Here is a 25,874-nt window from a genome sequence, read left to right as displayed (position 1 = left end):
CTCACCAGCAATCACACACCACACAACAGAACCACTAACCCAGGAACCTCTCCTTGCAACAAAGCCCGTTGCCAACTGTGTCCGCATATCTATTCAGGGGACACCATCATAGGGCCTAATCACTATCAGAGGCTCGTTCACCTGCACATCTACCAATGTGATATATGCCATCATGTGCCAGCAATTCCCCTCTGCCATGTACATTGGTCAAACTGGACAGTCTCTATGTAAAAGAATAAATGGACACAAATCAGACGTCAAGAATTATAATGTTCAAAAACCAGTCGGAGAACACTTCAGTTTCTTTGGTCACTTGATTACAGACCTAAAAGTGGCAATTCTTCAACAAAAAAACTTCAAAAACAGACTCCAATGAGAGACTGCTGAATTGGAATTAATTTGCAAACTGGATACAATTAATTTAGGCTTGAATAGAGACTGGGAGTGGATAGGTCATTACACAAACTATTTCCCCATATTTATTCCCCACCCACACCCCCCACTGTTCCTCAGATGTTCTTGTCAACTGCTGGAAATGGCCCACCTTGATAATCACTACAAAAGGTTTTCCCCCCCCGGTCTCCTACTAGTCATAGCTCACCTTAAGTGATCACTCTCGTTACAGTGTGTATGGTAACACCCATTGTTTCATGTTCTCTATGTACATAAATCTCCCCACTGTATTTTCCACTGAATGCATCCGATGAAGTGAGCTGCAGCTCACGAAAGCTTATGCTCAAATAAATTTGTTGGTCTCTAAGGTGCCACAAGTACTCCTTTTCTTTTTGCGAATACAGACTAACACGGCTGCTACTCTGAAACCTGGAATATTAATATTTTTAAAATCAAACTTTGTTTCTTTTTTAATTGCATTTGGTGCCCACATTTTAGTATGTTCTCTCCAAATATATATGAAAACACAGTCCCAAAAGACATTATTATGTAAGAAAACAATGAATCTACCAAGGGACGTGGAAGAGGTCTAAAAAAATATACTTTGAGGGTAGCTGACATTTATTGTTTAAAACAGTGGCTCTCAACCTTTCCAGACTACTGTTTCCCTTTCAGGAATCTTGATTTGTCTTGCGTTCCCCAAGTTACACCTCACTTAAAAATGACTTGTTTACAAAATCAGACATAAAAATACAAAAGTGTTACTGCACACTATTACTGAAAAATTGCTTGCTTTCTCATTTTTACTATATAATTATATAATCAATTAGAATATAAATATTGTGCTTACATTTCAGTGTGTAGTATTTACAGCAGTATAAACAAGTCATTGTGTGAAATTTTAGTTTGTACTGACTTCACCAGTACTTTATGTAGCCTGTTGTAAAACTAGGCAAATATCTAGATGAATTGATGTACCCCAAGGGGTACGCATACCCCTGGTTGAGAACCAGTCATTTAAAATGAACGCCTCTCTACTTAAAAACATAATTTCTTGTTGGTATCATGGTAGAAATGAGGAGAGCTTGAAATAGGATGATGTATAAAAGGGATATTCCATGGATAAAGTCATAAAGAAAGTGCAAAATCAGTTTTGGGAAAAAAATACAAATTGGGTGAGGTTAAAGTTGGTGTCACTGGCAGCAATGTGGGACTATAATAAAAGATGCATAGATAGATAGATAAAGGAAGCAGGCATGCAGAGGCCCTTGGAATGAGGGGATAACATGTCTGAAGTGATGAGGAAGGATGACCTTAGCAGTTGAATTTTGAGTGAATTATAGGAGAGGGAGTAATGTGGGTGTCAGGACAGAGGAAGACGTTACAATGATCAAATCAGGATACACAGGCCTGGACATTGTATCATCCTTAACTTCACTTTACTGTGCTTAGATATTTCAGCATTACAATCTGGAATGGTGTCAAGTATCAGAGGGGTAGCAGTGTTAGTTTGTATCCACAAAAACAACGAGGAGTCCAGTGATACCTTAAAGACTAACAGATTTATTTGGGCATAAGTTTTCATGGGTAAAAAACCCACTTCTTCAGCTTATGCCCAAATAAATCTGTTAGTCTTTAAGGTGCTACCGGACTCCTCTTTAATCTGGAATGGACGTTCTATGATTTTCTATATTAAAATGCTACAAAAACTAATGTACAGTCTCATTTAAATTGAGTATACATTTTCTTTTAGTGTATATTTTCAATTATTGACCCACCTATTGAGTTCATCTTTACTCAAACCTTCTCTGAAATTACCCAGTCTGTCCTCCCATATGACTCCTTTGGTTTCTGAAAAGTTAATATTTGGGAAGATGAGGATGGTTTACAAAGTCGTCAATATTCTTTTGGGAAGACCAGTTATCTCAAGATTTTATTTGAGGATAGTTTCTGCTGATGAAATAGAATGGTCTCCTTCATCACTCTTCCTCTGTAGTATCATATTCCAGATTTGTTGCAATCAGAGTTAAATGGGTCTGGCACTAAACACCTTTGGATTGAAAGTTTTCAGTGTTTGAACTGATAGGGACAGGATGTGGTGAATGTACAAAAGTCCTATCTTAGTTATTTGCCTATTATGTGCACTTCCACTTATTATGACAATCGGTTACCCTTTTAAATGTCAGTTCCACTTTTTAAAAGTAAACTTTATTGGTTCACAGACATTGTCATTTTTATGGCAAGTATCCAAAATATTTAAAGCATTTTCTTGGTTTCTAGGACTCGTGGCTTCCTACATTTACATAAAATTGTTTGCCAGACTTCAGTTAGATCTTTTACATGATGAAATTAATCTTCTGTAGTCATTTCCTAAAAGAAATCTCTTTGTACTGAATAGAGTGTGAGAATGCCTGCAAAGATGTTTTATTCAGTACCTCGCTGTCGTAATAACCATTTTCTCAGGCAATCCACGGTGAGCTCGTTCAGACCATCTAACAGTGCACAGTTTCTGGAATTTTGAAGGGTTTGAGTTGCACAAAAATATAATGGGTCTGAAGGCAGTTCTGTTGGCTCCCCTTCAATACTTCATGAGGCCCAGTAACATTATTAACTGGGAATGTGTTTATTCTTGTTTGGTTAAAAGGAATTAACCAGGGAACTGATTCTTGTTTTATATTTTAATTTAAACATATAAAATTAGTATAAGGATTTACAAAAATAAAAATGAAAACTGAAATAGTTGTTTACAAAATCAAAGTAGGCAAAGGGATATTAAGCAGAAGCAAAACAAATTTAGAAAAGGCCAAAGTTAGATTTAAATCAATTAGAAGTAGCCAGAAGCAGAGTTGCTTTATTTTTTAAATTAGGAATAGCTATGAGTTAAAAATGGTAGGGTTTACATGAAAAACAGGTTAAGCATGGTCTAACTAAATTAAGCAGTTTTTCTTTACTTTTTGATCAAATTGGACTCAAGTACACTAGCTAGCCTATACAGCTGCATCATCTAATCACTGTTTTCCTCCTCTGTCCTCTCACTCTGTTTGTTACACACATTTGTTGAAACTTGTCTTACATTGGATTGTAAACTCTTTTGGGGAGGGGACTGTATTGTACATGCATTTGTACAGTTCCTATCACAATGGAGCTGGATTCTGATTTGAGGCCTATGTGTACTATTGTAACTTTAATTAAAAAAAACAAGTCTGGGTTGTCCTTGAGTACTGTCAAGCTTAATCTGGCAGCCATCTCATTTTACCATCTTCCAGCAGAAGGATCTTCTGTTTGTACCTGGGAGTTGCATAAATAAATCATTGTTTTGTACAAACTTGTTATGACATTTCATGCATATTGGTATTTGAAGGTCTCAGATGTGCTACAGCCTTCATTGAACAAATTCCATCAGATTTAGACTTTCCATCTCTAGGCGATGCTGCCTGGAACTCTACTGACATAGTTACACAGCATTACTTTGACTAGACAGTTAGATCAGGCATCCATTTTGAGGAAGCTGCCCTATAATTTAACTAACCCTACTCAGACCCACTGTTTTACAGGATTGTAACTGCTAGTTACAAGTTGCTAGTTACTGCTAGTTCCCAAGATTCGGATTTATATTGACAATATTCAGTTAATTCTTATAGCAGTATAAATTTGCTCTCTTCGCCTTTCAACTTCATTATTTGAGTCTTTGCTAAAGTTTTAGTAAGTGAAAAGAACTGAAGGGCAGCCCTAAAGTGGATTACTTCGGACATCTACTTTAATCTTTTTTCCTGGGCAGTCATAGAATCATAGAAATGTAGGGCTGGAAGGGACCTTGAGAGGTCACTTAGTCCAGCCCCCTGCACTGTAGCATGACCAAGTATACTTAGACCATCTGTGACAGGTGTTTGTCCAACCTGTCCTTTAAGCCGCCAATAACTGAGATTTCATAGTCTCTCTTGGAAGCCTATTTGCAGATGATCACTGTCCTCTTTATAACAGCCCTTAACATATTTGAACACTATTTTTAGATCCGCGTTCTCTTTTCTCAAGACTAAACATCCCCAGTTTTTTTAACCTTTCTTCACAGGTCAGGTTTTCTAAATCTTGTACCATTTGTCTTGCTCTCCTTGAGACTCTTTCCACTTTGTTCACATCTTACTAATAGGGTGGTGCCCAAAACTGGACACATTAGAATCATAGAATATCAGGGTTGGAAGGGACCTCAGGAGGTCATCTAGTCCAATCCCTTGCTCAAAGCAGGACCAATCCCCAATTAAATCATCCCAGCCAGGGCTTTGTCAAGCCTGACCTTAAAAACTTCTAAGGAAGGAGATTCTACCACCTCCCTAGGTAACGCATTCCAGTGTTTCACCACCCTCCTAGTGAAAAAGTTTTTCCTAATATCCAACCTAAACCTCCCCCACTGCAACTTGAGACCATTACTCCTTGTCCTGTCCTCTTCTACAACTGAGAATAGTCTAGAACAATCCTCTCTGGAACCACCTCTCAGGTAGTTGAAAGCAGCTATCAAATCCCCCCTCATTCTTCTCTTCTGCAGACTAAACAATCCCAGTTCCCTGAGCCTCTCCTCATAAGTCATTTGTTCCAGACCTCTAATCATTTTTGTTGCCCTTCGCCGGACTCTCTCCAATTTGTCCACATCCTTCTTATAGTGTGGAGCCCAAAACTGGACACAGTACTCCAGATGAGGTCTCACCAATGCCGAATAGAGCGGGACGATCACGTCCCTCGATCTGCTCGCTGTGCCCCTACTTATACATCCCAAAATGCCATTGGCCTTCTTGGCAACAAGGGCACACTGCTGGCTCATATCCAGCTTCTCATCCACTGTCACCCTAGGTCCTTTTCCGCAGAACTGCTGCCTAGCCATTCGGTCCCTAGTCTGTAGCTGTGCATTGGGTTCCTCCGTCCTAAGTGTAGGACCCTGCACTTATCCTTATTGAACCTCATCAGAATTCTTTTGGCCCAATCCTCCAATTTGTCTAGGTCCCCCTGTATCCTATCCCTGCCCTCCAGCGTATCTACCACTCCTCCCAGTTTAGTAGCATCCGCAAATTTGCTGAGAGTGCAATCCACACCATCCTCCAGATCATTTATGAAGATATTGAACAAAACCGGCCCCAGGACCGACCCCTGGGGCACTCCACTTGACACCGGCTGCCAACTAGACATGGAGCCATTGATCGCTACCCGTTGAGCCCGACAATCTAGCCAACTTTCTACCCACCTTATAGTGCATTCATCCAGCCCATACTTCTTTAACTTACTCCAGCTGAGGCCACACCAGTGCAGAGTAGAGTGGCACAATTACCTCTCATGTCAAACATATGACAGTCCTGTTAATACGCCTATAATATTAGTCTTTTTTGCAACTGCATGACAGTGCTGACTTGTATTCAATTTGTGATCCATAATAACTTCCAAATCCTGGCCAGAAGTATTACTACCTAGCCAGTAATTCCCTGTTGTGTAGCAGTGTATTTATTTTTCCTTTCTAAATATAGTGCTTTTCACTTGTCTTTACTAAATTTCATCTTATTGATTTCAGACCATTTCTCCAAGTTATCAGGCTCGTTTGGAGCTCCAGTCCTGTCCTCCAAAGTGTTTGCTATCACTCCCAGATTGCTACTATCCACAGATTTTATAAGCAAACTCCACTATCGAGGTCATTAATGGAAATATTGACCAATACTGGACCCTGGAAGATCTTTGTGGGATTCCATTAGATATGTCCTCTCAGTTTGGCAGTGAATCATTGACAACTACTCCTTGAGTAGTCTTTCAACCAAATGTGCACCCACCTTATAGTAATTTCACCTGGGCCACATTTGTCTACTTTGCTTATGATGACACGATAATGTCGTGTGAGACTGAGTCAAAAGCCTTACTAAAATCAAGATGTATCCTATCTGTGGGTAACCCCCCACCCACTAGTCCAGTAACCCATCAAAGAAAATTAGATTGGGGTGTGTGACTTGTTCTTGACAAATCCATGTTGTCTTTAATTATCATCCTGCAGTTCTCTACTTGCTTACAAATTGATTGCTTAATAATTTGTTTCTCTCTCTTTCCAGGTATTGAGCTTAGGTTGACAGGTCTATAATTCCCCAGATCCTCTTTTTCTCTTTTAAAGGATAAGTACTATGTTTCTCTTTCTCCAGTCCTATGGGACCTCACCTGTCCTCCATGAATTCTTGAAGATAATTGCTAACAGTTCCAAAATTGCTTCAATTAGTTCCTTCAATGTCCTAAAATGAATTTAATCATGCACTACTGACTTGAATACATCTAATTTATCTAAATTTTCTGTAACCTGTGCTTTTTTCCTAATTTGGCTTGCATTCCTCCTCCCTTATTTTTTATATTAAATGTAACTTTTCTTGTCTGCATAGTAAACACTGGCATTTTTATCTGTTTGAATAATCAAAGTGGTGGCTTCTTGGTTGCAAAGATTTTAACTGCTTCCTGAAGGTCCACAGTCTGGGTAAGCTCATGCTCTATTGAGATGGTTGCAAGGCCGACCAGCCTCTCCTGTGTCATTGTGGAGCGTTGATGTGTTTTTATTAACTTCAGCGTGGAGAAGCTGCATTCTCCACTGGCAACTGTTACAGGAAGTGTTAGAAGTATTCACAGAGCAACAAAAGCATTTGGAAAGAGGGTGGTCATCTTATTTGTGCACACATATTCTAGAACAGCCTTTGTAATTGATCCTGCTGAAATGTATCTTGAAAGGGCTTTCAGTTCATTAACTAAATCACTCTCATCAATATCGTGTATGTCATTATGTGTCAACACTGTCTCTAGTGCCCTGCATTGCTGGTGTAGGTCTTCTTCAGGTATAATGAGGAGCTTTGGAATATCATACAACATCCCAAATATACTACTGTGTTCCTTGAGCTCCATGAAACGTTCTTCAACCGACTGTATTGCACAATCTAGCACCTGGTTAAATAATTCAAATTTGAATTGTTGTTTCGGGTCTCTTATGGGATTATTCCGTGCTTCATAATCAAAATGCCTTCTTCGGTGACTCTTGTATTCTTGAATGGGTGGGAAAATAGTTTCAGTGTGAAGTTCATCTGCCAACTTCTCTGCACTCTTCAGAACGTTTTGAAATCCCTCATCTGACCGGTAAGACTGTAAGTATGACTTTGGTTTGTCCAGTTGTTCCATTGCTCCAGATATATCAAGGTCAACACCTGGAGTTTCTTGCTTACAACATTTATTTCAAACAGTATGTCATACCACAACACTAAGCCACACAGAAATTTGAAGTTATGTATGTTTCTGGTGATTCCATTTCCCTGTGCCACTGTTCTCCCACGAACAGTTCCTGTCATAGCATTATCCTCCATAATGGCAACTATGGAATCATCTATCTTCCCAATTTGGTGTTTGATAGACTTTATCGCCTCCACTTGACTTTCCCATCGTGTGGCGCTCAGTGGTTTGTGTCAGAGAGGATGTTCCCAGATGTTGCTTCAAAATTTGCCATTGATGAGTTGATGCAGAGAAAAATACATAGATGCTTTGAATTACATTAAAAAATTCAGCAGCCTCACTAGAAGTTGATGCTGCGTCACTGACCACCAAGTTCAATGAATGAGAACTGCATGTGACAAAAAAAGCTTGAGGGTTTAACTCTCGGATCCGTGTCTGCACTCCTCTGTTCTTTCCTCTCATGTTGGCACCATTATTGTAGCCCTGACCTCTCATGTCAGCTATCGCAATTCCCGTATCTTCCAGTTTTTTAGGAAGCACTTTTGTCATACCAGCTCCTGTAATATCATCAATGTCAATAAATTCTAGAATATGCTCTCTGGCAGACACCATTGCAGGGACATTTTCACTAGGTTCTGTTGTTGTTACAAAACGCACCATTAGTCATTTGTTCCATATGGCTGATGTCAGGTGTGCAGTCCAGAATAACAGAGTGATATCTTGCTGATGTTGCCACTTCAGATGTGCCACAATCTTCCGTTTGACTTTTGTTACCAGTAACTATATGATCTCATTTTGAATGGTTTTTCCAAGGTAGTGGTGTGTGTACATTTCTTGGGTGGTATGACGGGGCAAGGCCAGATGGCTATGGAAAAGTAGTGGGAGACAGATATATTAGCCCCAGGCTAAACAAATCCCTGTTACCAGGATAATGGCAGCTTCTCCAGGTCAGTTAAGACACCTGGGACCAATTAAGACCTTTCCAGAAAGCAGGGAAGGTTGTTTGGGACCAGTTAGGGTCTGGCTGAAACGAGTTAAAAGCCTCTCAGTTAGTCAGTTGGGTGCGTGTGTCAGGAGCTGTAGGAGGAAGCCGTGCTGTTGGAGGAACTAAGCAGTACAAACCATACCAGACACAAGGAAGGAGGCCCTGAGGTAACGGGGAAGTAGATATTGAGGAAGTGGGGGCTGCTGTGGGGAAGTGGCCCAGGGAATCTTACACGTCCTATTTCCAAAATGTCAGCTACCATAGCTGCTACTATAGGGTCCCTGGGCTGGAACCTGGAGTAGAGGGTGGGCCTGGGGATGCCCCCCTTCCCTCCCCGATTAATCACTAAGACTGGGAGACAACAGAGACTGTGCAAGGGAGGGTTACATCTCCTCACTTCCCTTGCTGGCTTATGATGAAAATGGCTCAATAGGCTGTGACCCTTGCCTCTAGAGAGAGAAGGGCTACGTGGAGGGTCACAGTGAACCTCTGATGCTAGCGAAATCCTCCAGGAAGCGTGGGACCCACTGAGACAAGGGCAGAGCTTTGTCAGAGTGGCGACTCTTCTTAGATGCTCCTGGAGTACAGCATCAAAACTCAGCCATCAGCTCCACAATTTTAAGGAATTTTCCATTGTTTGGCACAAACACTGATCTGAAGTGCCACACAGTGCTAGGTTTTGAGTAGTAAGCATTCTCACAATGGCAGTGAGCCTTTTCAGAACATTTTGTCAGTAAAGAGACTCTGATGCAATCTTCTCTTGATGCTGATCATCTATGGTGGCCTTTAACCTTAGTCTCATCTCAGGCTCTTTCCACCTATGGAGTGCTCTCTGGTAATTTGCTGCCTTCTCATGACATGACAGATTTCTAGCCAGATTTTTCCAGTCCTTTGTTCTTGTAGAACCAAATGTGTCTGGAACATTAGACTGAAAGAGTTTTCAACAAAAACAGTATGCAGCATTCTGGGTTTTTGAGTACATAAGCCGTGGCCTCTCCACTTTATCACCATTGGGGATTTCATGCCAGTAATGTGTTGGATGGAAACTTCTATTTTCATTGTCTTTGGGGAACATGAAGTTTTTCACTTGCTGTGGCCCATGCAGTACAAGGAAGTCCCTCAGGCTGCTGCTCAAGTGAGTCCACAGTCCTGGATCATCTAGACTTAAGGAACTAAACTCAGCAGCAGCTGTTTCTTGCGCCTCCACCACACTCTTCTTTGATCTACACTTTTCTTCAGGAATGTGCATGGTTACATCCATTTAAGATGGAGATATGGATGCTGCAGTAGCTGCCAGGTCACCTGCACTCTGACTAAATGGAAGATCAGGCATCTCCTCACCACTCACATCCTCATTGGGGCCAGAAGACTCACCGTGAACATTTGTGTCTATGTATCTCAGGAGACCTCCTTCCTGCTTAGACAGAAAAGCTTCCTTTGCTTTTTCTTTTTCTGAATGCTGCCCCAGAGGGGCATTTTCTTCTTTCACTCACGACTGCTGTTCTGTGCCAGCTATCGTGGCTCTCAACACTGAATTGAAGGGGACAAATAAGCAGGCTGGTAGCAGGGCCTGAGTGAGGGAAGATATCAGCATCTTAAGGGCCTAACTGGCTTCTGCTACTTTAGTTGACTGCCTGTTCTCCTCAAGTTGGTTCAGGGAAACAGCAGGAAACAGGAAGCTCCCTGAGAAGCTGGTGTTAATCAGTCCAGGCTTCTGGGGGTGCTAGAGAGGTACGTAAAAGGCTCCTCCTCCTCTCTCTCCCTGTAGGTCCTGCTGCTTTCTGTTATTCTCTCTCACCTTTTCTGCCTGCCTGCCTGTTATGTCTCTTGTGCCCTCCTTCCTCCAGCACAGCACTCAACCATCTCTGTGCATCTAGAGCAGAGAGAATACATATGCACCAGCAGCAGACACAATTTTCTGCACTCTGGGTCCCAATGGCGCCCCTCCCCCTCTCCCCCTGTCTGGCACCTGAGGCGGCTGCCTCAGTTCGCTTCACGGTAAGGCTAGCCTTGTATAAAAATACGTAAACACACATTTTAATTATCTTTGGGCAGGTCTATACTTAAAAAGCTGCAGTGCTTTAGTGAAGATGCTACTACACCGCATAGTTAATCCACTTCCGCAAGAGGCGGTAGCTATGTTGACATAGTGCTGTCTACATCGGGGGTTAGGTTGGTATAACTGCATCTTTCAAGGGTGTAGATTTTTTTCATGCCCCTAAGCGACATAGTTATAGTGATGTAAGTTTATATTGTAGACCTGTCCTTTCTAATGTGGAATAATCAAGGACAAATTCTTCAGCCATACAATTAATAGAAGAGCAGAAACATCAAAAAGGAAAACGTGCAGTGATTGGATGTGCTATGCATAAACAATCCGATATTAAACTGGCAAATTTCTAATACATAAAGTTTTTAGATTTCATGAAAATATACTCCTTTGTGTTTCCCATGTCACATCAGGTAACGTTAACTTGGTGACTCTTAAAGTATTTCAAAAAAATCTTTTTTAAACTAACATGTTTGTAAGTGAAAAGCCTTTTCTATTTTAGTTTCAAATTTGATATTTTAAATTTCTTCTTAATAAACACACACAGTGATAAAATGATCTCTTGAAGCCCTTTCCTTTAAAATGACAATCCAAGCTCTTACTCATAGCAGTGTTTTCTTAGAAAGATATCTGCTGATCTGTTTTTAATGTTCCAGTGATGCCTCCTACAATGTTCTACAGATCTTGTAATATTTTTAATCCTAGGTAAAAGATCAAGTTTTTGACCCATTGTTTTATTTGAATTATAAAATGTATTTAATGTAGCCCCTTCCCTATCACAATTAGATAAAAACTGAGTCTAGGCTGGATTTTTGTTTTGGAGGGTAGGGATGAGACAGAGGGAAACTCATATACAGAGTCTTCTCCTCCTTAGTCATCTTACTGGGAGTTGAATAGATTGATCTTTATGCTTTCTAGTGAAATTTCTCAAGTGATTACTTCTTCCTTGGTCTCGTATTACCAAAGGAAATGCCTTTGCCTAAAAAGTCCCAGTACAAGGGAAAATCAGAAACCACCACTTCAGCAGTGAACAGCTACAATCAAGACAACTGGGTTGGAAAATTCTATAATCTCCCCCACAAAATTTCAAAATTTTAACAATTTATCTAATAAGTAGGAAAATAAAAAATGTCAGCTCTTATGAGGCTTACTTGGTTTCAAAGGAAATTAACTCGGAAAATGAGGGTGGAAGAGAATTCAGTATGTGCAGATGAGCTTCTCTAAAAATATTTCTAGGTCATTCAAACAAAAGCACGCTAAATACCACAGTGACATTATTCCTATCATACTGTTACTCCAAATCCAAACAACACTTAAAATCACAGTATGCCATTCTAGCGGTACAGAGGGATCTTAGAAGATGAGCCCGTTCTTAAAATTTCACTTTTAAATACCTTTTTAGTGCAACTTACTTCACCAATCAATGTGATTGCTTTGTTTATATTTAGTATTTGTCTATTTGAGTGTTGTTAAGTATCTTGTAAAAGCATGTGTTACAATTGCACTACTCTGTAGATCAGAAATTTATAGTACTAAAACAGCCTTTGGCAAATCATCCAGCAGTGTATGAAGGCAGAATGGCTTCCCCTTCCCACCTTATTGTGAAGCTCTTGAGACAGTTTGATAAAGAGCTCATAAGAGCTGAGTTTCTGCTGTGTTTGTAAGCATCATTCTGCCACACTATTCACCATGTCTGACTTTTAGCACACAAAATCTAAGTTGGTGGTGGATTTTATGAGGGTACATTGAAAACACTGCCTTTGTCATTTTAAAATAATACATGGTAAGCTGAGTTTCCTTTACTGTACCTTTAAAGCATATATGTTCATGGATCCTAATAGCTTTGATTGTGATTTGGATTACTTAACATTAGGGATTTTGTATGTTTTGTTTTTAACAGGGCTACAATAGAGGAGGTATATTCAAGGTCAATGACAAAGCTAGCCAAATCAGCAAGCAATTACACACAGCTTGGGTAAGTTAATAAGTGTATAAAAGCAAAATTATTAATCCCTGTATGCAACATTTATGCAATTAAGATTTTAACCTGAACGTTGCATTAACAAAATTAAAGTTCTAGTAACAGCCTTAACTCTGGAATCTTTTAAAATGCATTGTATCACAATAAGGCTTTTAATTACATGATTATGCACCAGTTCTAAAATCCACATGGCTATATGAAAAAAGGATTATAGAAAAAGGTTCAGTTTAAATATAAAATGGTTCACAAGTCCATTTGCTCATACAGTCTTACTGGAGGAACAGTTATGGAGCTGGCTGTTGTGGCTCTATAATTAAGGTTGAATTCCATTTTGTACTTAAAGCAGGGATTCAGGCTCTTTGTTATGTATGAAAAATACAACAGTTCTTCCCGAATGTTACAGCAGGTACTCTCTGAGTACAGATTGAATTTTCAGAAAATTAAATTAAATTAAAAGTGCATCCTATAAGAAATGTAGCATCTGTGTAAGTATTTTCTTTGTCCTGAATTATCTTAGTAACAGAAAAACAGTCTTCAGCCCTTCCATATAGGTAGAATTCATTGAAATCTTGTGCATAGGCTGTATTTAGGAAATTAAGTTGAAATTAAATTAATAGTTGTATCTAATTGTTATTTAGCTAGAGACAGGGTCAGATTAATAGATCAGTTAATTATTAAGTGGGTCCATTGTGTTGTCAAAGGTAACTCAACCAATCACCATCCTTCCTTTTTATAGCTAATTTGCTTGCAACAATTCTGTTGGTTGTGATGAGACAGTGGTGTGATAAAATTGGACAGAATCACCAATACATTTTGGCTGCTTTGCATGCAAAGTAACTATAAATACAGCTTAACAGGGCAGTGCTCTCTAGGTTATTTGTGCTGCTCTTGTGTGCCAGTGAATCTGTTCTTAAAAGTTAAAAAAAAGTTTGCAATGATTTATGCTTGATATTACACCATCTGTAGAAATATCACATGCAATGTTCCCTGTATATTTTTACATCCATGTGCAGAATTCATTTTGTTATGTGCATCAATATGGAGGTGATGTGTGGTGGGGGTGAGGCTGAGGGGTTCGGATTGTGGGAGGGGGCTCAGGGGTAGGGCAGAGGGTTGAGGTGCGGGCTCTGGGGTGGGGCAGTGATGAAGGATTTGGGGTGCGGGTTGTGGCGGGGAGAGAGGACTCCCTCCGGCCCTCTCTTGCTGCAGCAGCCCGGGGCGAGGAGCCTCTCGCCGGCCGGGGCCTCTCCCCACTGCACACCTGCGCAGCCCTTGATAGTCTGCTGCGCGGCCAGGCAGCTTAGAGGGAACTTAGATCACATGGCAAGATTCACTGTAGGTGTCATGTTGATTGATCAAGTGTCAAGGTTCCTTCCCCACTCTGAACTCTAGGGTACAGATGTGGGGACCTGCATGAAAACCCCCTAAGCTTATTTTTACCAGCTTAGGTTAAAACTCCCCAAGGTACAAACTATTTTACCTTTTGCCCTTGGACTTTATTGCTGCCACCACCAAGCGTCTAACAAATATATAACAGGGAAAGAGCCCGCTTGGAAACGTCTTTCCCCCCACAATCCTCCCCAAACCCTACACCTCCTTTCCTGGGGAAGGCTTGATAAAAATCCTCACCAATTTGCATAGGTGAACACAGACCCAAACCCTTGGATCTTAAGAACAATGAAAAAGCAATCAGGTTCTTAAAAGAAGAATTTTAATTGAAGAAAAAAAGTAAAAGAATCACCGCTATAAAATCAGGATAGTAAATACCTTATAGGGTAATCAGATTCAAAATATAGAGAATCCCTTTAAGCAAAACCTTAAGTTACAAAAAGACAGAAAAACAGGAATAGACATTCCATTCAGCACAGCTTATTTTATCAGCCATTTAAACAAAACAGAATCTAACGCCTATCTAGCTAGATTACTTACTAAGTTCTAAGACTTCATTCCTTTTCTGTTCCCTGCAAAAGCATCACACAGACAGAGAGAACCTTTGTTTCTCCCCCCTCCAGCTTTGAAAGTTTCTTGTCTCCTCATTGGTAATTTTGGTCAGGTGCCAATGAGGTTATCCTAGCTTCTTAACCCTTTACAGGTGAAAGGGTTTTTCCTCTGTCCAGGAGGGATTTAAAGGTGTTTACCCTTCCCTTTATATTTATGACATCAAACATGACATTTTTAATACTTTTTAAAAACTCCGAGATGAGAGAAAAAAGTTAAGGTGCTATGTTTGACAGTATATATCAGTATGTTCAGGGTAAAAAACATTAGAGGTGTTGTAATTATCCCAAAACCAACCATTACAAACCTAGGAAATTCAGTTAAAGTTTACACTCAGAAGAAACCTTAACATGGTGTAAGGTTTGAATGTGCAATTAAGACACCGAACAACCTTAACTCTTCCCTGTAGTGATGCCATAAAGAGGGAGAACTATAAAAATCAATTTAACCAGGGTTTGCAGACACTTTTATATGCATTAAATCACATCTTAATGTAGATTTTTATCTTGGAATATATTGAAGAAAATATTTCCTTTCAATTATATTATATTGTGTTTTGCTGGGTGATGATTGTGGGAGTGTATTTGTAGTTGTACAATAGTATTACATAAAGATCCTATCAGGTAAAGACCGTATTGTGCTAGGCACCATACTAACAAAACAGAACAAGATCCTTGTAACTGTAAATGCAACTTAACTTGGCAATGCTCTCTACCTTATTTGTGGTGCTCTCGTGTGCCAGTGAATCTATTCTTAAAAGTTTTAAAAAAAAAAACAAAACGATTTCAGCTTGATATTACATTATCTTTAGAAATATCATTTGGCAAGAGTCACTGTAGATGTCATGTTCAGTGTTCAAGTATGACATTTGTAATACAACAGTACTTTTTTTGAATTTTAAGATGGCAAAAGTTAAGAAGGTTTGTTTGAGAGTATATATGAATATATGAGAGTATATGTTGATCCATGCTCCAGAGAGTTGATAGTCGGAAAAGGTAGGATGAACAGAAACAAACAACAAAGACTGCAAATTGTCAGAAATATAGAATGTGTTAATTAAAATCCCCCTTGCCCTATAACAAGCACCTAATGCTTAGTCTGTCCTGGTGCCATAGCTAACTTGTACTGATTACCCAAGATATTTTCCTTCCTCCTTACAGAAATAGATTCAGCCTCAGTCAGGAAGAAAAAACAAAAGTGGAAGGAGAGGGGAAATGTAGCCGTAAATGTCTGAAGACCCTGCTCATAGCTACTTCCCCAACTCCATGACAGGAGAGGCTCTCGGCTATGCGTTGGGAGATGAGGGAAGCTGTTGTAGAGGGAAAGAATATTATAATGCATATTTGCAGGGATACACTAACGGACTTGAACATTAATTCTGAATCTCCTTTTTAGTACTGCAATCTTAACATGGTACTACTGTAGTGTTTGTATTTAATTCCTTATTTTCTTAATGAGAGAGATAAATTTTTTCAGTTATTTCATCAAACTTTGCCTGCATTTATTTCAGTCTCTGATCATCACCGCATCATTAATATGGACTATGATTTTAAAGATATCTAAAAGAAAAAAAAATCTGCCTCAGAACAGGCTTGAGAAATTTCAGTCCAGAAGGCTGTTTTAGAAAGTCTAAGCCACTGAATATAAGATCTTAAACTTAAATGTTATTTTTGCCAAGTATATTAAAACAAGGGTTTTCTTTTGAGCTTTTCAAGTTATCTGATAATGAAAAAAGATTTTCCTGTGATTTCCCAAAATTTTTTGCTATAGGCTAAGATCAAGCATGAGGTTTCAGCCAAACAGGTAATTTTTCTGCTTTATAAGCATCTAAAAGTCTCGTCCCATCCTTAGTGAGGTTCTGCTCTGAAAACAGCCAGCCTCGCATGTTCAATCTGGCTCTGAGTCCACATGGATGTTTTACTTGCAATATCACCAGTATGATTAGTAACATCTGTTCAATTCTATTATTCAGTGGGTTTACGCGGGTATAACGGACTGGAACTTGTCCATCGTAAGTACAAGATATAAGACTTAGTAAGCTTGATTCTGTTCTGTTTTATTTATGTTGACTGTGCATGGTTAACAGGAGTAAAAAGCAGTAAACATTTAATTTTGTCTTTGAAGTTAGTAGGGAGGACTTTGAATAGGAAAAGGAATGGATTTGAATAAGAATGTGCCATTTTTATATCATTAGTCTTAGAGGAGAGTGCACTTTATAAGCATATCATCAATACCTCAGGGTTCTATTATAAAATTGTAGCTGGTTTTAAAAAGAAAAAAATTGAATTCAACATTAAATAATGTTTCTCTTCCCTGTAACCTTTATTTTTAGGACATTTGCTCCGGTTTGGGATGTTTTCAAAATATCAACAGAAAAAGTAGCAAGCTGTCACTTGGAGCTTGTCCGGAAATTACAAGAGCTAATAAAAGAAGTGCAGAAGTATGGAGATGAACAAATCAAAGCTCATAAAAAGGTTACTCACTCTCCATTTTGTGTGTTTTCAGTTACTTGTTATAATTAAAATATTAAACTGGTCATTTTTGACAAGTATGTAATATTTGACAGACTAAAGAAGAAGTTTCAGGAACTTTGGAAGCAGTGCAAAACATTCAAAGTATCATTCAGGCCCTACAGAAATCAAAAGAGAACTATAATACTAAGTGTGTGGAACAAGAACGTTCGAAAAAGGAAGGAGCAACACAAAGAGAAATTGACAAGGTAATTTTGCAAAGTCTTATTTAAATGCAGTGTTTTGTCAAATTGTTTAGTAATTTATGATGCATTTTGTGAGCTGGCTCATTATTATTACTTCAAGAGAAATATTCAACATCAAAAATTGCAATAGATAAGTGTAATCTTTCCTGTTTCATGTGAAACAGTGAGTAGCTGTTAGTAACTAGTATTTTCTCAATGCCTTGTCTCTTGATTAATTGAATTCTTCACTGTTAAATGTTGTGCAAACTATGTTTGTAGTTTAAACACATCATGCAGTTTTGAGGGGGGTTTTTTGTTGGTATTCACTGAAATTGGATATAATCTTTTCAGCACCTACTACGTCCTTTTATTAAATTGAGTGCAGTCAAATATGTAAATACCAAATTTCCTTATTTTAAAATACATGAGTTGAGACTGTGCTTCTATTTGCTTAGTTAAATACACTTTTTGCGTTAGTCTGATATAAGTAGTTATTTACTATTATCCTAATGCCTGGATACAATCAGAAAGTTACTGATAGAAAACATTCATTCATTTTTCTTTTAGCTTCATTGTCTAAGATACTAATGACCTCCTAAGCAATTTTCCTGTTTTTCTTTAACAATTTAATTTTTTTCTGTGAGAATGAAATGAGGATGAAAGGGTAGATTTTTAATTCTGTTCCAGTTTGGAAAAAACTGGCCTGGCCAAAGATACCATTTATACTGAAATGGCTTGAAGAGGTATTAAACTGTTTAAGTTCTGTTATGTAGTTATTAGTCTATTATGAATCCTAGATATTTGAAACAAAGAGAGGTACTGGTTTACCTTTCCAGCTAGTGAGAAATTGAATAGTAGATGACATTGGATAACCTCGTCTCTGGAGAACAATGCATACTGAGGATAAATTTCCCTCTTCTAGGACCCAAAGTAGAATCCAGTTTACCACAAATGTGAAGTCTGACAGGGTGGAGAGCCTATTTGTGCTCTCAGTTGGTTCAAAGGAAGACAAAGCTTTGTATCATCACTTTTGAATTGTGGCAGTCATGCTAGGCCTGTTAATGTTTCAGGACTTAATCAAAGGAAGACACATACTCAGAATTTCACAACACAGCAGTAACGCCAAGGTGGCAACTGGAGACATAAGTTGTATCTATATTGCAAAAAAAAACCTGCAGCACTGAATCTCAGAACCCAGGTCAATTGGCTCAGGCTTTGGGACTAAAAATAACAATATAGATGTTTCCGTTTGGGCTAGATCCCGGGCTCCAAGGCCCTCCTCCCCTTGCTGGGTTTCAGAGCCCAGGGTCCATCCAGAGCAGGAACGTCTTCACTGGCATTTTGAGACCTGCAGCCCAAGCCCCACAAGCCAGAGTGAATTGACCTGTGGTCTGACACTTGGTGCTGCAGGCTTTTCATTGCAGTGTAGATATGCCCTAAACTTGTTGAGGAAGGTCCACTTTCATGTTCTCATGGGCTGAGGTGAGCCTCCTTTCGGTAAAATATCTCCACCACCCACCCACTTAACTACACAGTGGACTCATTCAGTAGATCAGAAGTGCTCCTGGCTGTGGGGTCGCTGATGTTGAAAGGAGGAGAAACCTGGGCATGGATCTGATCTCAATTTAAAAAAAACAAAATAAGAGTGTCGGTTGATTGTGTCTGCTGCAGAGGAAGGAGAAATCTACTGACTTTTCAAAGGATGGATTTACCATTCCATGGAGTTTTCCTTAGTTTGTCTTCCCTTCCATCTTTCCCTTCTATCTTTTCCTCTGGACAATCAAGAGGTAGTCTGCAATTCCCAGACTAATTCTTGTTGCTCCAAAATGATCAAGAAGTTTTTGATACATGGATCTCTTAATCCTGTCCCAAGGGAACAAGGTCCCTCTTCTTCTGTCCCACCACTTTTTTGGCAGACACCAGCATCTGGATCTAGAAACCCAAAATCTTTTGGCCCTGGTCTGTGGCAAGACACCATAACTCCTTTAGGAGTATCTCGGACAGGGTAGCCTTGATGGTATTTTATTCATGCAAAAAGAGTACCTCCTTTGCCTACCATTTGGTGCAGGCAGTTTTCTCTTGCCTTGTGCAGGCCAAATGATCTCTGCTAGATGGACTATGATACATTTACAAGGGACTAGCTCCCAGCTCTAAAGAAGCCCAAATGTTGTGATTTAGCATCCTAAAAAAGTGATTGGATTGGGGGACAGTGAGATCCTTTCACCTGTTTTGTTTCTTGAAAGTTGTGATATTTCGCTGCCTCCATTCAGATCCCCTGTTTTTAACTCTGGAGTGTTAACCTCGTTCTACAGTGATTATGTGAATCATTGTTTGACTATTTGAGGCCCTCCACTTATTGAACTAGAATTTTCTCACCTTCAGTGTGGTTTTCTTGCTGACTATCCCTTTGCTTCAGCAAATAGGATTGCTGGCTGGCCTCTCACCTTAGATTTTCACTGATGACAAAATTGTCCTTTGAGCTTGTCCTAGTCTTTTCACTTGAACCAGGACATCTCCTTTCCTAGCTTCTGCCGCAGCCCAGGAACCTAGGAGGGAAAAACCATAGTTTACCTAGGTAGACTGGAACACTGCAGGAGGGCAAATTTAGTTGATGCGCTCATCAAAGGCTCGATGAAAGGACTTAAAGGTTTCAAGGTATATTATAGCAGAATAGATAAGATCTAGTGTCCAGGAGGGTTACATGTCTGTGGAAATGTCTTGTACACTTAGACTCAGAACACTCAAGCTGTGTAATGTCTAGTTTGTGAGTTGAGAAAGTTGTATGGGTGGATGATTCAAGCAAAGGTCGTCATTTGGCACACATCTGATGAAGTGAGCTGTAGCTCACGAAAGCTCATGCTCAAATAAATTGGTTAGTCTCTAAGGTGCCACAAGTACTCCTTTTCTTTTTGCGAATACAGACTAACACGGCTGTTCCTCTGAAAACTCTCCAAATGTTCACTAAACACTAGTGACTGTTCAGGCATTGGCTAAATACACAGCTGCATGAAACAGTGCTCCCATTAGGAGCTACCAACTCTGCCTTTATTATGTTCTCTTTGATTCCATTTTACTTAAGAGTACGCACTCAAAACACTTCAGAGACATGTTACCAAAGGTTGTACCAGTCAACTCTGGATAGAGTGGTCTCTGACCACCTTAACAGGACAGAATATATCTTTATATCACAAACATAGGGAAACAGTTGTTATCAGAAGACAAGTAATGTGCTCCTCTGTGGTGCAATAGTGGGTATCTACTAAAAGTTCATTGTACAATCAAACATTGAACAGATATTGTACTGAGGCATCTGAAAGGAAAGTATTTGAAAAATCTTATTACAAAATCGGGTAACCTTAAGCAACTATCTGACACTAAAATCTTAGTACTAGCTTCTGTTATGGTTTCATCTTGCTCCCTGTTATGTTAGCACAAACTTCCTGAACTTCTTCATTTGTAATGACTTTACGATATTTTTTTGACCGACAGCCAAGTTTTTAGTTACTGTAAATTTACCAAATGGAGTCCCAACAATTGCTGAGTAAGTGTGTTTGTACACACATGCAAACATCCTGCTTTTAGAACTCTAAAGATGTTTGATTATTTGCTATTCATTTGTTCAGTAATTTTCCTCAGTAAGTTTCACAAAGTAGTTAAGTTTTCCCTCTTCAAAGCACAAATTGCTCTTCCTGTGCTTAGTTCATACATAGTTATGGGATAAAGAACCTTGATTTTCATCTGTATTATAAACCATAGCTGCAGTATTTAGACTGTTAATGTATTATCTGCTGTTTCAAGTTTAATTCGTTTTTTAAATTTAATAAAATAAGTCTTAGTTTAAAAGTCTTCTAACTTGACATTTCCTTGCTTTTTAAGGATTTGCATTGGGGAGATTTCACACTTAACCTTAATTTTTTTTAAATCAAGTGTTTGTTTATGGAATATTGTGAGTTTTTAATACTGCAGGTACAGAAGGGTATTTGGGAAGTGGAGGGCAGGAATGTCCCCTTCCTCTCTTTGCCAATGGCTTGTGAAGATACTAAGGCAGGGATTAATGAAACATGGGTCAAGGGATTAATTGTGTGTCAGGAGTGGGAAGGGGCTAGGGCTGGGGTTGCCACCCATCCAGGATTGTCCTGGAGTTTCAGGAATTAAAGATTAATCTTGAATTAAAGATTGTCATGTGATGAAACCTCTAGGAATACATTCAACCAAAACTGGCAACCATAGGCGGGACTGGTGCATCCCATTTCTACCCTCTTTAATTCCAGTACAGTCGTGTCTGTTTTCTTGATGTGTAGGAGAGCGTGTTGAGTGCCATTTCTGCCAGCCATGATTCCTCAGAGTGGAGAAATTTCTGTCTATACCACAGAGCTTTGGCAAAGCTGGAAAGCCCCAGTACCCTTAGGGTACATCTGCACAGCAAAAAAAAGGCCCACATAACGAGTCTCCGAGCCAGAGCTTGGGCTCGTGCTACAGTACTAAAAATGACTGTGAAGATGTTTGGGCTAGGGCTGGAGCCTGGGCTGTGAGACCCTCTCCTGTCACCAGGTTTCAGAGCCTGGGCTCAGGCTGAGCCAAAATGTGTACACGGCGATTTTTAGATGTGCAACACGCACCTGAGTCAGTTGACTGGTGCACTGAGACTTGCAGCCATGGCTTGCTTGCTTGCTTTATCGATTGATTGCTGTGTAGGCATACACTTCATTTCTTTTCCTTTGGAGCCCTGGCTGCTACTTCCCCTGACTGAACTGGGGTTTACGGTAGACTGTCCTCCTCAGTTTTCAGTCTTGTTTTCGAATCAGCACACAGAATGTAACCATCTTTTTCTTGAGGACATTCTGGCTTTAATTCTTTTGGTATTGATAGAGAATCTTTGTGTCCTAATGAGGCTGAAAGGATGGAAAATGATAAAATACAGGCAGGAACTGATCAGAAAGAGTCAAATAAGAGTCCCATTCAATTACATTGTGTAATGGCAGACAGCTAAAAGGAGACAAGTTTTTAAAGTGCTTATATACCAATGCTAGAAGTCTAAAACATCAAATGAGTGAACTAGAGTGCCTCGTATTAAATGAGGATATTGATATAATAGGTTTCAGAGTAGCAGCCGTGTTAATCTGTATTCGCAAAAAGAAAAGGAGTACTTGTGGCACCTTAGAGACTAACCAATTTATTTGAGCGTAAGCTTTCATGATCTTCAGCTCACTGCATCCGATGAAGTGAGCTGTAGCTCACGAAAGCTTACGCTCAAATAAATTGGTTAGTCTTTAAGGTGCCACAAGTACTCCTTTTCTTTTTATTGATATAATAGTCATCACAGAAACTTGGTGGAATGAGGCTAACCAAATAGGATATAGTAATACCAGGGTACAAAATATATCAGAAGGACAGAACGGGTCATGCTGGTGGGGGAATGGCATTATATGTGAAAGAAAGCATAGAATCAAATGAAGTAAAAATCGTAAATGAATCAAACTGTACCATAGAATCTCAATGGATAGAAATTCCATGCTCTAATAATAAGAATATAGCAGTAGGGATATATTCTTGACCACCTGACCAGGATGGTGATCGTGACTGTGAAATGCTCAGGGAGATTAGAGAGGCTATTGAAATAAAAAACTTAATAATAATGGGGGATTTCAGTTATTCCCATATTGACTGGGTACATGTCCCCTCAGGACAGGATGCAGAGATAAAATTCTTCCTTGAGTGCTTGTTCACTTCCATTCCACATTAGGTGTGCACGAGCGTCGGAAACTTTTTCCCTTAGCGGCTGCCGTCGGGCTGGCGGGACCCCCTGAGTGGCGCCAGTGTGCCATGCATATATCCCCCTGCCCCCCGACCCCCTCCAGTTCCTTCTTACCGTCTGTGGCGGCGTTGGAACAACCTCTCTCTCGTGTGAGAGCAGTCCCTTAGCCTTTCTCATAGATAGCTGTTATCAGTTAGTTAGCATAACTTTTCTTGTGGACACTTAAGTGATTAGGTGCTTGGAGGCTTCCAGCACCCGCCCCGGGCCATGCTGCATGTCCACACGTGCCGCAAGCCTATGCCAGTTAGTGACCCCCATGGCTCGTGTTTGGGGGAAGAACATCAAACTGAGCAGTGTAAGATTTGCAAGGCGTTCAAGCCAAGAACAAAGAAAGAAAGAAACTTTCGTTGGAAGCAGTTGTTGGGGGAAGCCGCATTGCAGCCACCGGCCCGGAGCTCCCAACATTGGCTCCGGCTTCCTTGGTGCGTAGTGTCCTGGAGCTGTCAGGAGACCCGGCACCGGCTAAACACTGAAAGCTGTCGGCTCCAGAGCGCCAGACTGGGCCCCAGCACCGCTCGTCCTCCCCGGTGCGGTCCACAGCACAGCCAAAAGGAAGGCGCGGACGTTCCCCACATAGGAGGTCGGCGCCTTCCAAGGCCCCGAGCACCAATAAGAGTGGGAAGGCTGCTGTACCGGCGCTGGCACCAGTGGCTTCAGCACCGCAAGTCCCACCGAGCCCAGGCCCAAGTGAGCTCAGTGCGGATGATGGGCTCGAGGACTTAATGGATCAGCCCTCCATGCCTGGCACCTTTGAGGCTGCAAAGAACCTCACTGAGCTGTCGGCGACGATCCCCCTCCCGTACAGGGAGAATCCTCCGGCACCCATGCCACGGGTGCCGTCGAGGGGTAAGCCGGCAATGGTGTGCTATTCGAGGACACCGTCCCGACATTGGTCCCGGAGTTGGTCCTGGTCGAGCTCTGCATCTGCGGACTCCCGGTTACCCGCAGCTCAGAAGGAAGTTGTGGTACTGGGACTGAGTCGGTGCGAGGAAGTAACGGAAGAGGCATGACGCTCTCCAGCACCAACTATAGACCAGCACCGGGAGGAGTTGAGACGGCCCTCGCCAGAGGACTCCCGCAGATGCTGATCCCGGTCCCAAGAACGTCGGTCCTGGTCCAGATCCCGGTCCCAGGGATATTGGTACCGGTCTCGCTCCCGTTCTGTTAGGACGACTCGTTGACCTCCAGCCAGCACAGATCTTCGGCACCGCTGTGGCCTTCGCAGTCGGCGTCGCCACAGTCCGGCGCCGACTCCGGCCGTTACAGTTACTCGCACCGTGCTCTGGACAGCAAGGACCCTCAGACGAGGTGGCACCGCAATGGGGGCTGCCAGGTCATTGGCCCTTCTAGACTCCTTGGCCCTATCAACAGTGCCAAAGGGCCCTGTCCACGGCGAGCTACTCGGTGCAGTGGTCCTGGTCCCCACACTAACGCCCGACGGCGCTGGAAGCTACAGTATCCAGGCCTCCAGCATCCCCCGAGGATAAACCGAAGAGACCAGCACCGAGTCTAGTGCCGCCCCAAGGTCTCCCGCCCCAGCCCGAGCCCGAGGCCCCTCCCATGGGAGAAGGGGAGCAGGAGGACCAGCTAGACGGGGTTGAGCAGCTGCTAACCTCCTCGCCATCCCCGGATGAGGCAGTGGCAGGAACAGCGGTGTCCAGCCTTCCACTCATAGACCACAGAGTCCACCAGGAGCTACTGCGTAGGGTCGCCCAGAACTTGGGGTTGCAGGCCGAGGAGATGGTTGAGCAGGAGGACCCCATGGTGGACATTTTGAGCCCTGAAGGTCCATCTAGAATAGCGCTCCCGCTAATTAAGAACATTCAATTGAATTATAAGACTATATGGCAGACCCCGGCCTCCAGCACTCCAACGGCTAAAGGTGTGGAACGCAAGTACTTTGCCCCATCAAAGGGCTACGAATTCTCGTTCTGCCACCCAAGTCCATGGTCCCTGGTGGTCTTGGTGGTGAACGAAAGGGAGTGCCATGGACAACAGGCCCCGGCACCTAAGACCAAGGAGGCAAAATGCCTGGACCTTTTTGGCAGAAAGGTGTACTCGTCAGGGGGCGTTCAGTTGAGGATTACTAACCATCAGGCCATCCTCAACAGGCATAATTTTAACTCCTGGGTGGCGGGGGGGGAAGTTTTAAGGACAACCTCCCACAAGGTTCCCAACAGTTTACGGCCCTGGTGGTTGAGGGCAAGGCAGTAGCTTAAGACCTCTCTCCAGGCCTCCCTGGATTCAGCAGACACGGCGGCCAGAACAATCGCGTCGGGGGTGGTCATGAGGCGCTCGGCATGGCTGCAGGAGTCCGGCCTGCCGCATGAGGTCCAGAGTATGCTTCAGGACCTCCCCTTTGAAGGGTCCGGACTCTTTTTGGGCCAGACAGACGCGAGGCTGCATAGCCTCAGGGACTCGAGGGCTACAGTTAAGTCGCTGGTTATGCATACCCCGGTGACGCAGAGGAAGCCCTTTAAGCCGCAGCCTCCCCCTCAGCACCAGTACCAGCCTCATCATAGGCATGAGCCTTACCGTAGGCGAGGCAGGGATAACAGGCGACGACGCAATAATCACAACAATGATGCGCCAGTTCAGAACCAAGGTCAGCACAAATCCCAGCCAGGCACTAAGCCAGGCTTTTGAAGGTGCGCTCGAGGACAGCATGCCAGACTGGTCACCAGATCCGTCCTCTTGTTTCCTGAACCACCTAGCCCGTTTTTCCCGTGCGTG

At 41.6% G+C, this 25,874-nt stretch overlaps 1 protein-coding gene across 5 annotated transcripts in view; it reads left to right on the top strand.

Moving 5' to 3' along the window:
* The window catches only part of FCHO2 (FCH and mu domain containing endocytic adaptor 2), a 234,000-nt gene that overhangs the window by 36,812 nt on the left and 171,314 nt on the right, over positions 1-25,874 (top strand). For all 5 annotated transcript variants that reach the window (XM_048849328.2, XM_048849325.2, XM_048849326.2 and 2 more), the window contains exons 3-5: positions 12,553-12,627; positions 16,964-17,105; positions 17,198-17,350. In XM_048849328.2, the coding sequence (XP_048705285.2) occupies positions 12,553-12,627; positions 16,964-17,105; positions 17,198-17,350 (370 nt within the window). The remainder of the gene's footprint in view (positions 1-12,552; positions 12,628-16,963; positions 17,106-17,197; positions 17,351-25,874) is intronic.

The sequence above is a fragment of the Caretta caretta genome, chromosome 5 (assembly GCF_965140235.1).
Source record: "Caretta caretta isolate rCarCar2 chromosome 5, rCarCar1.hap1, whole genome shotgun sequence".
NCBI classification, from domain to species: Eukaryota; Metazoa; Chordata; order Testudines; family Cheloniidae; genus Caretta; species Caretta caretta.
Note: the sequence above shows the minus strand (reverse complement) of the source record. Positions and strands in the feature narration are given on the sequence as shown.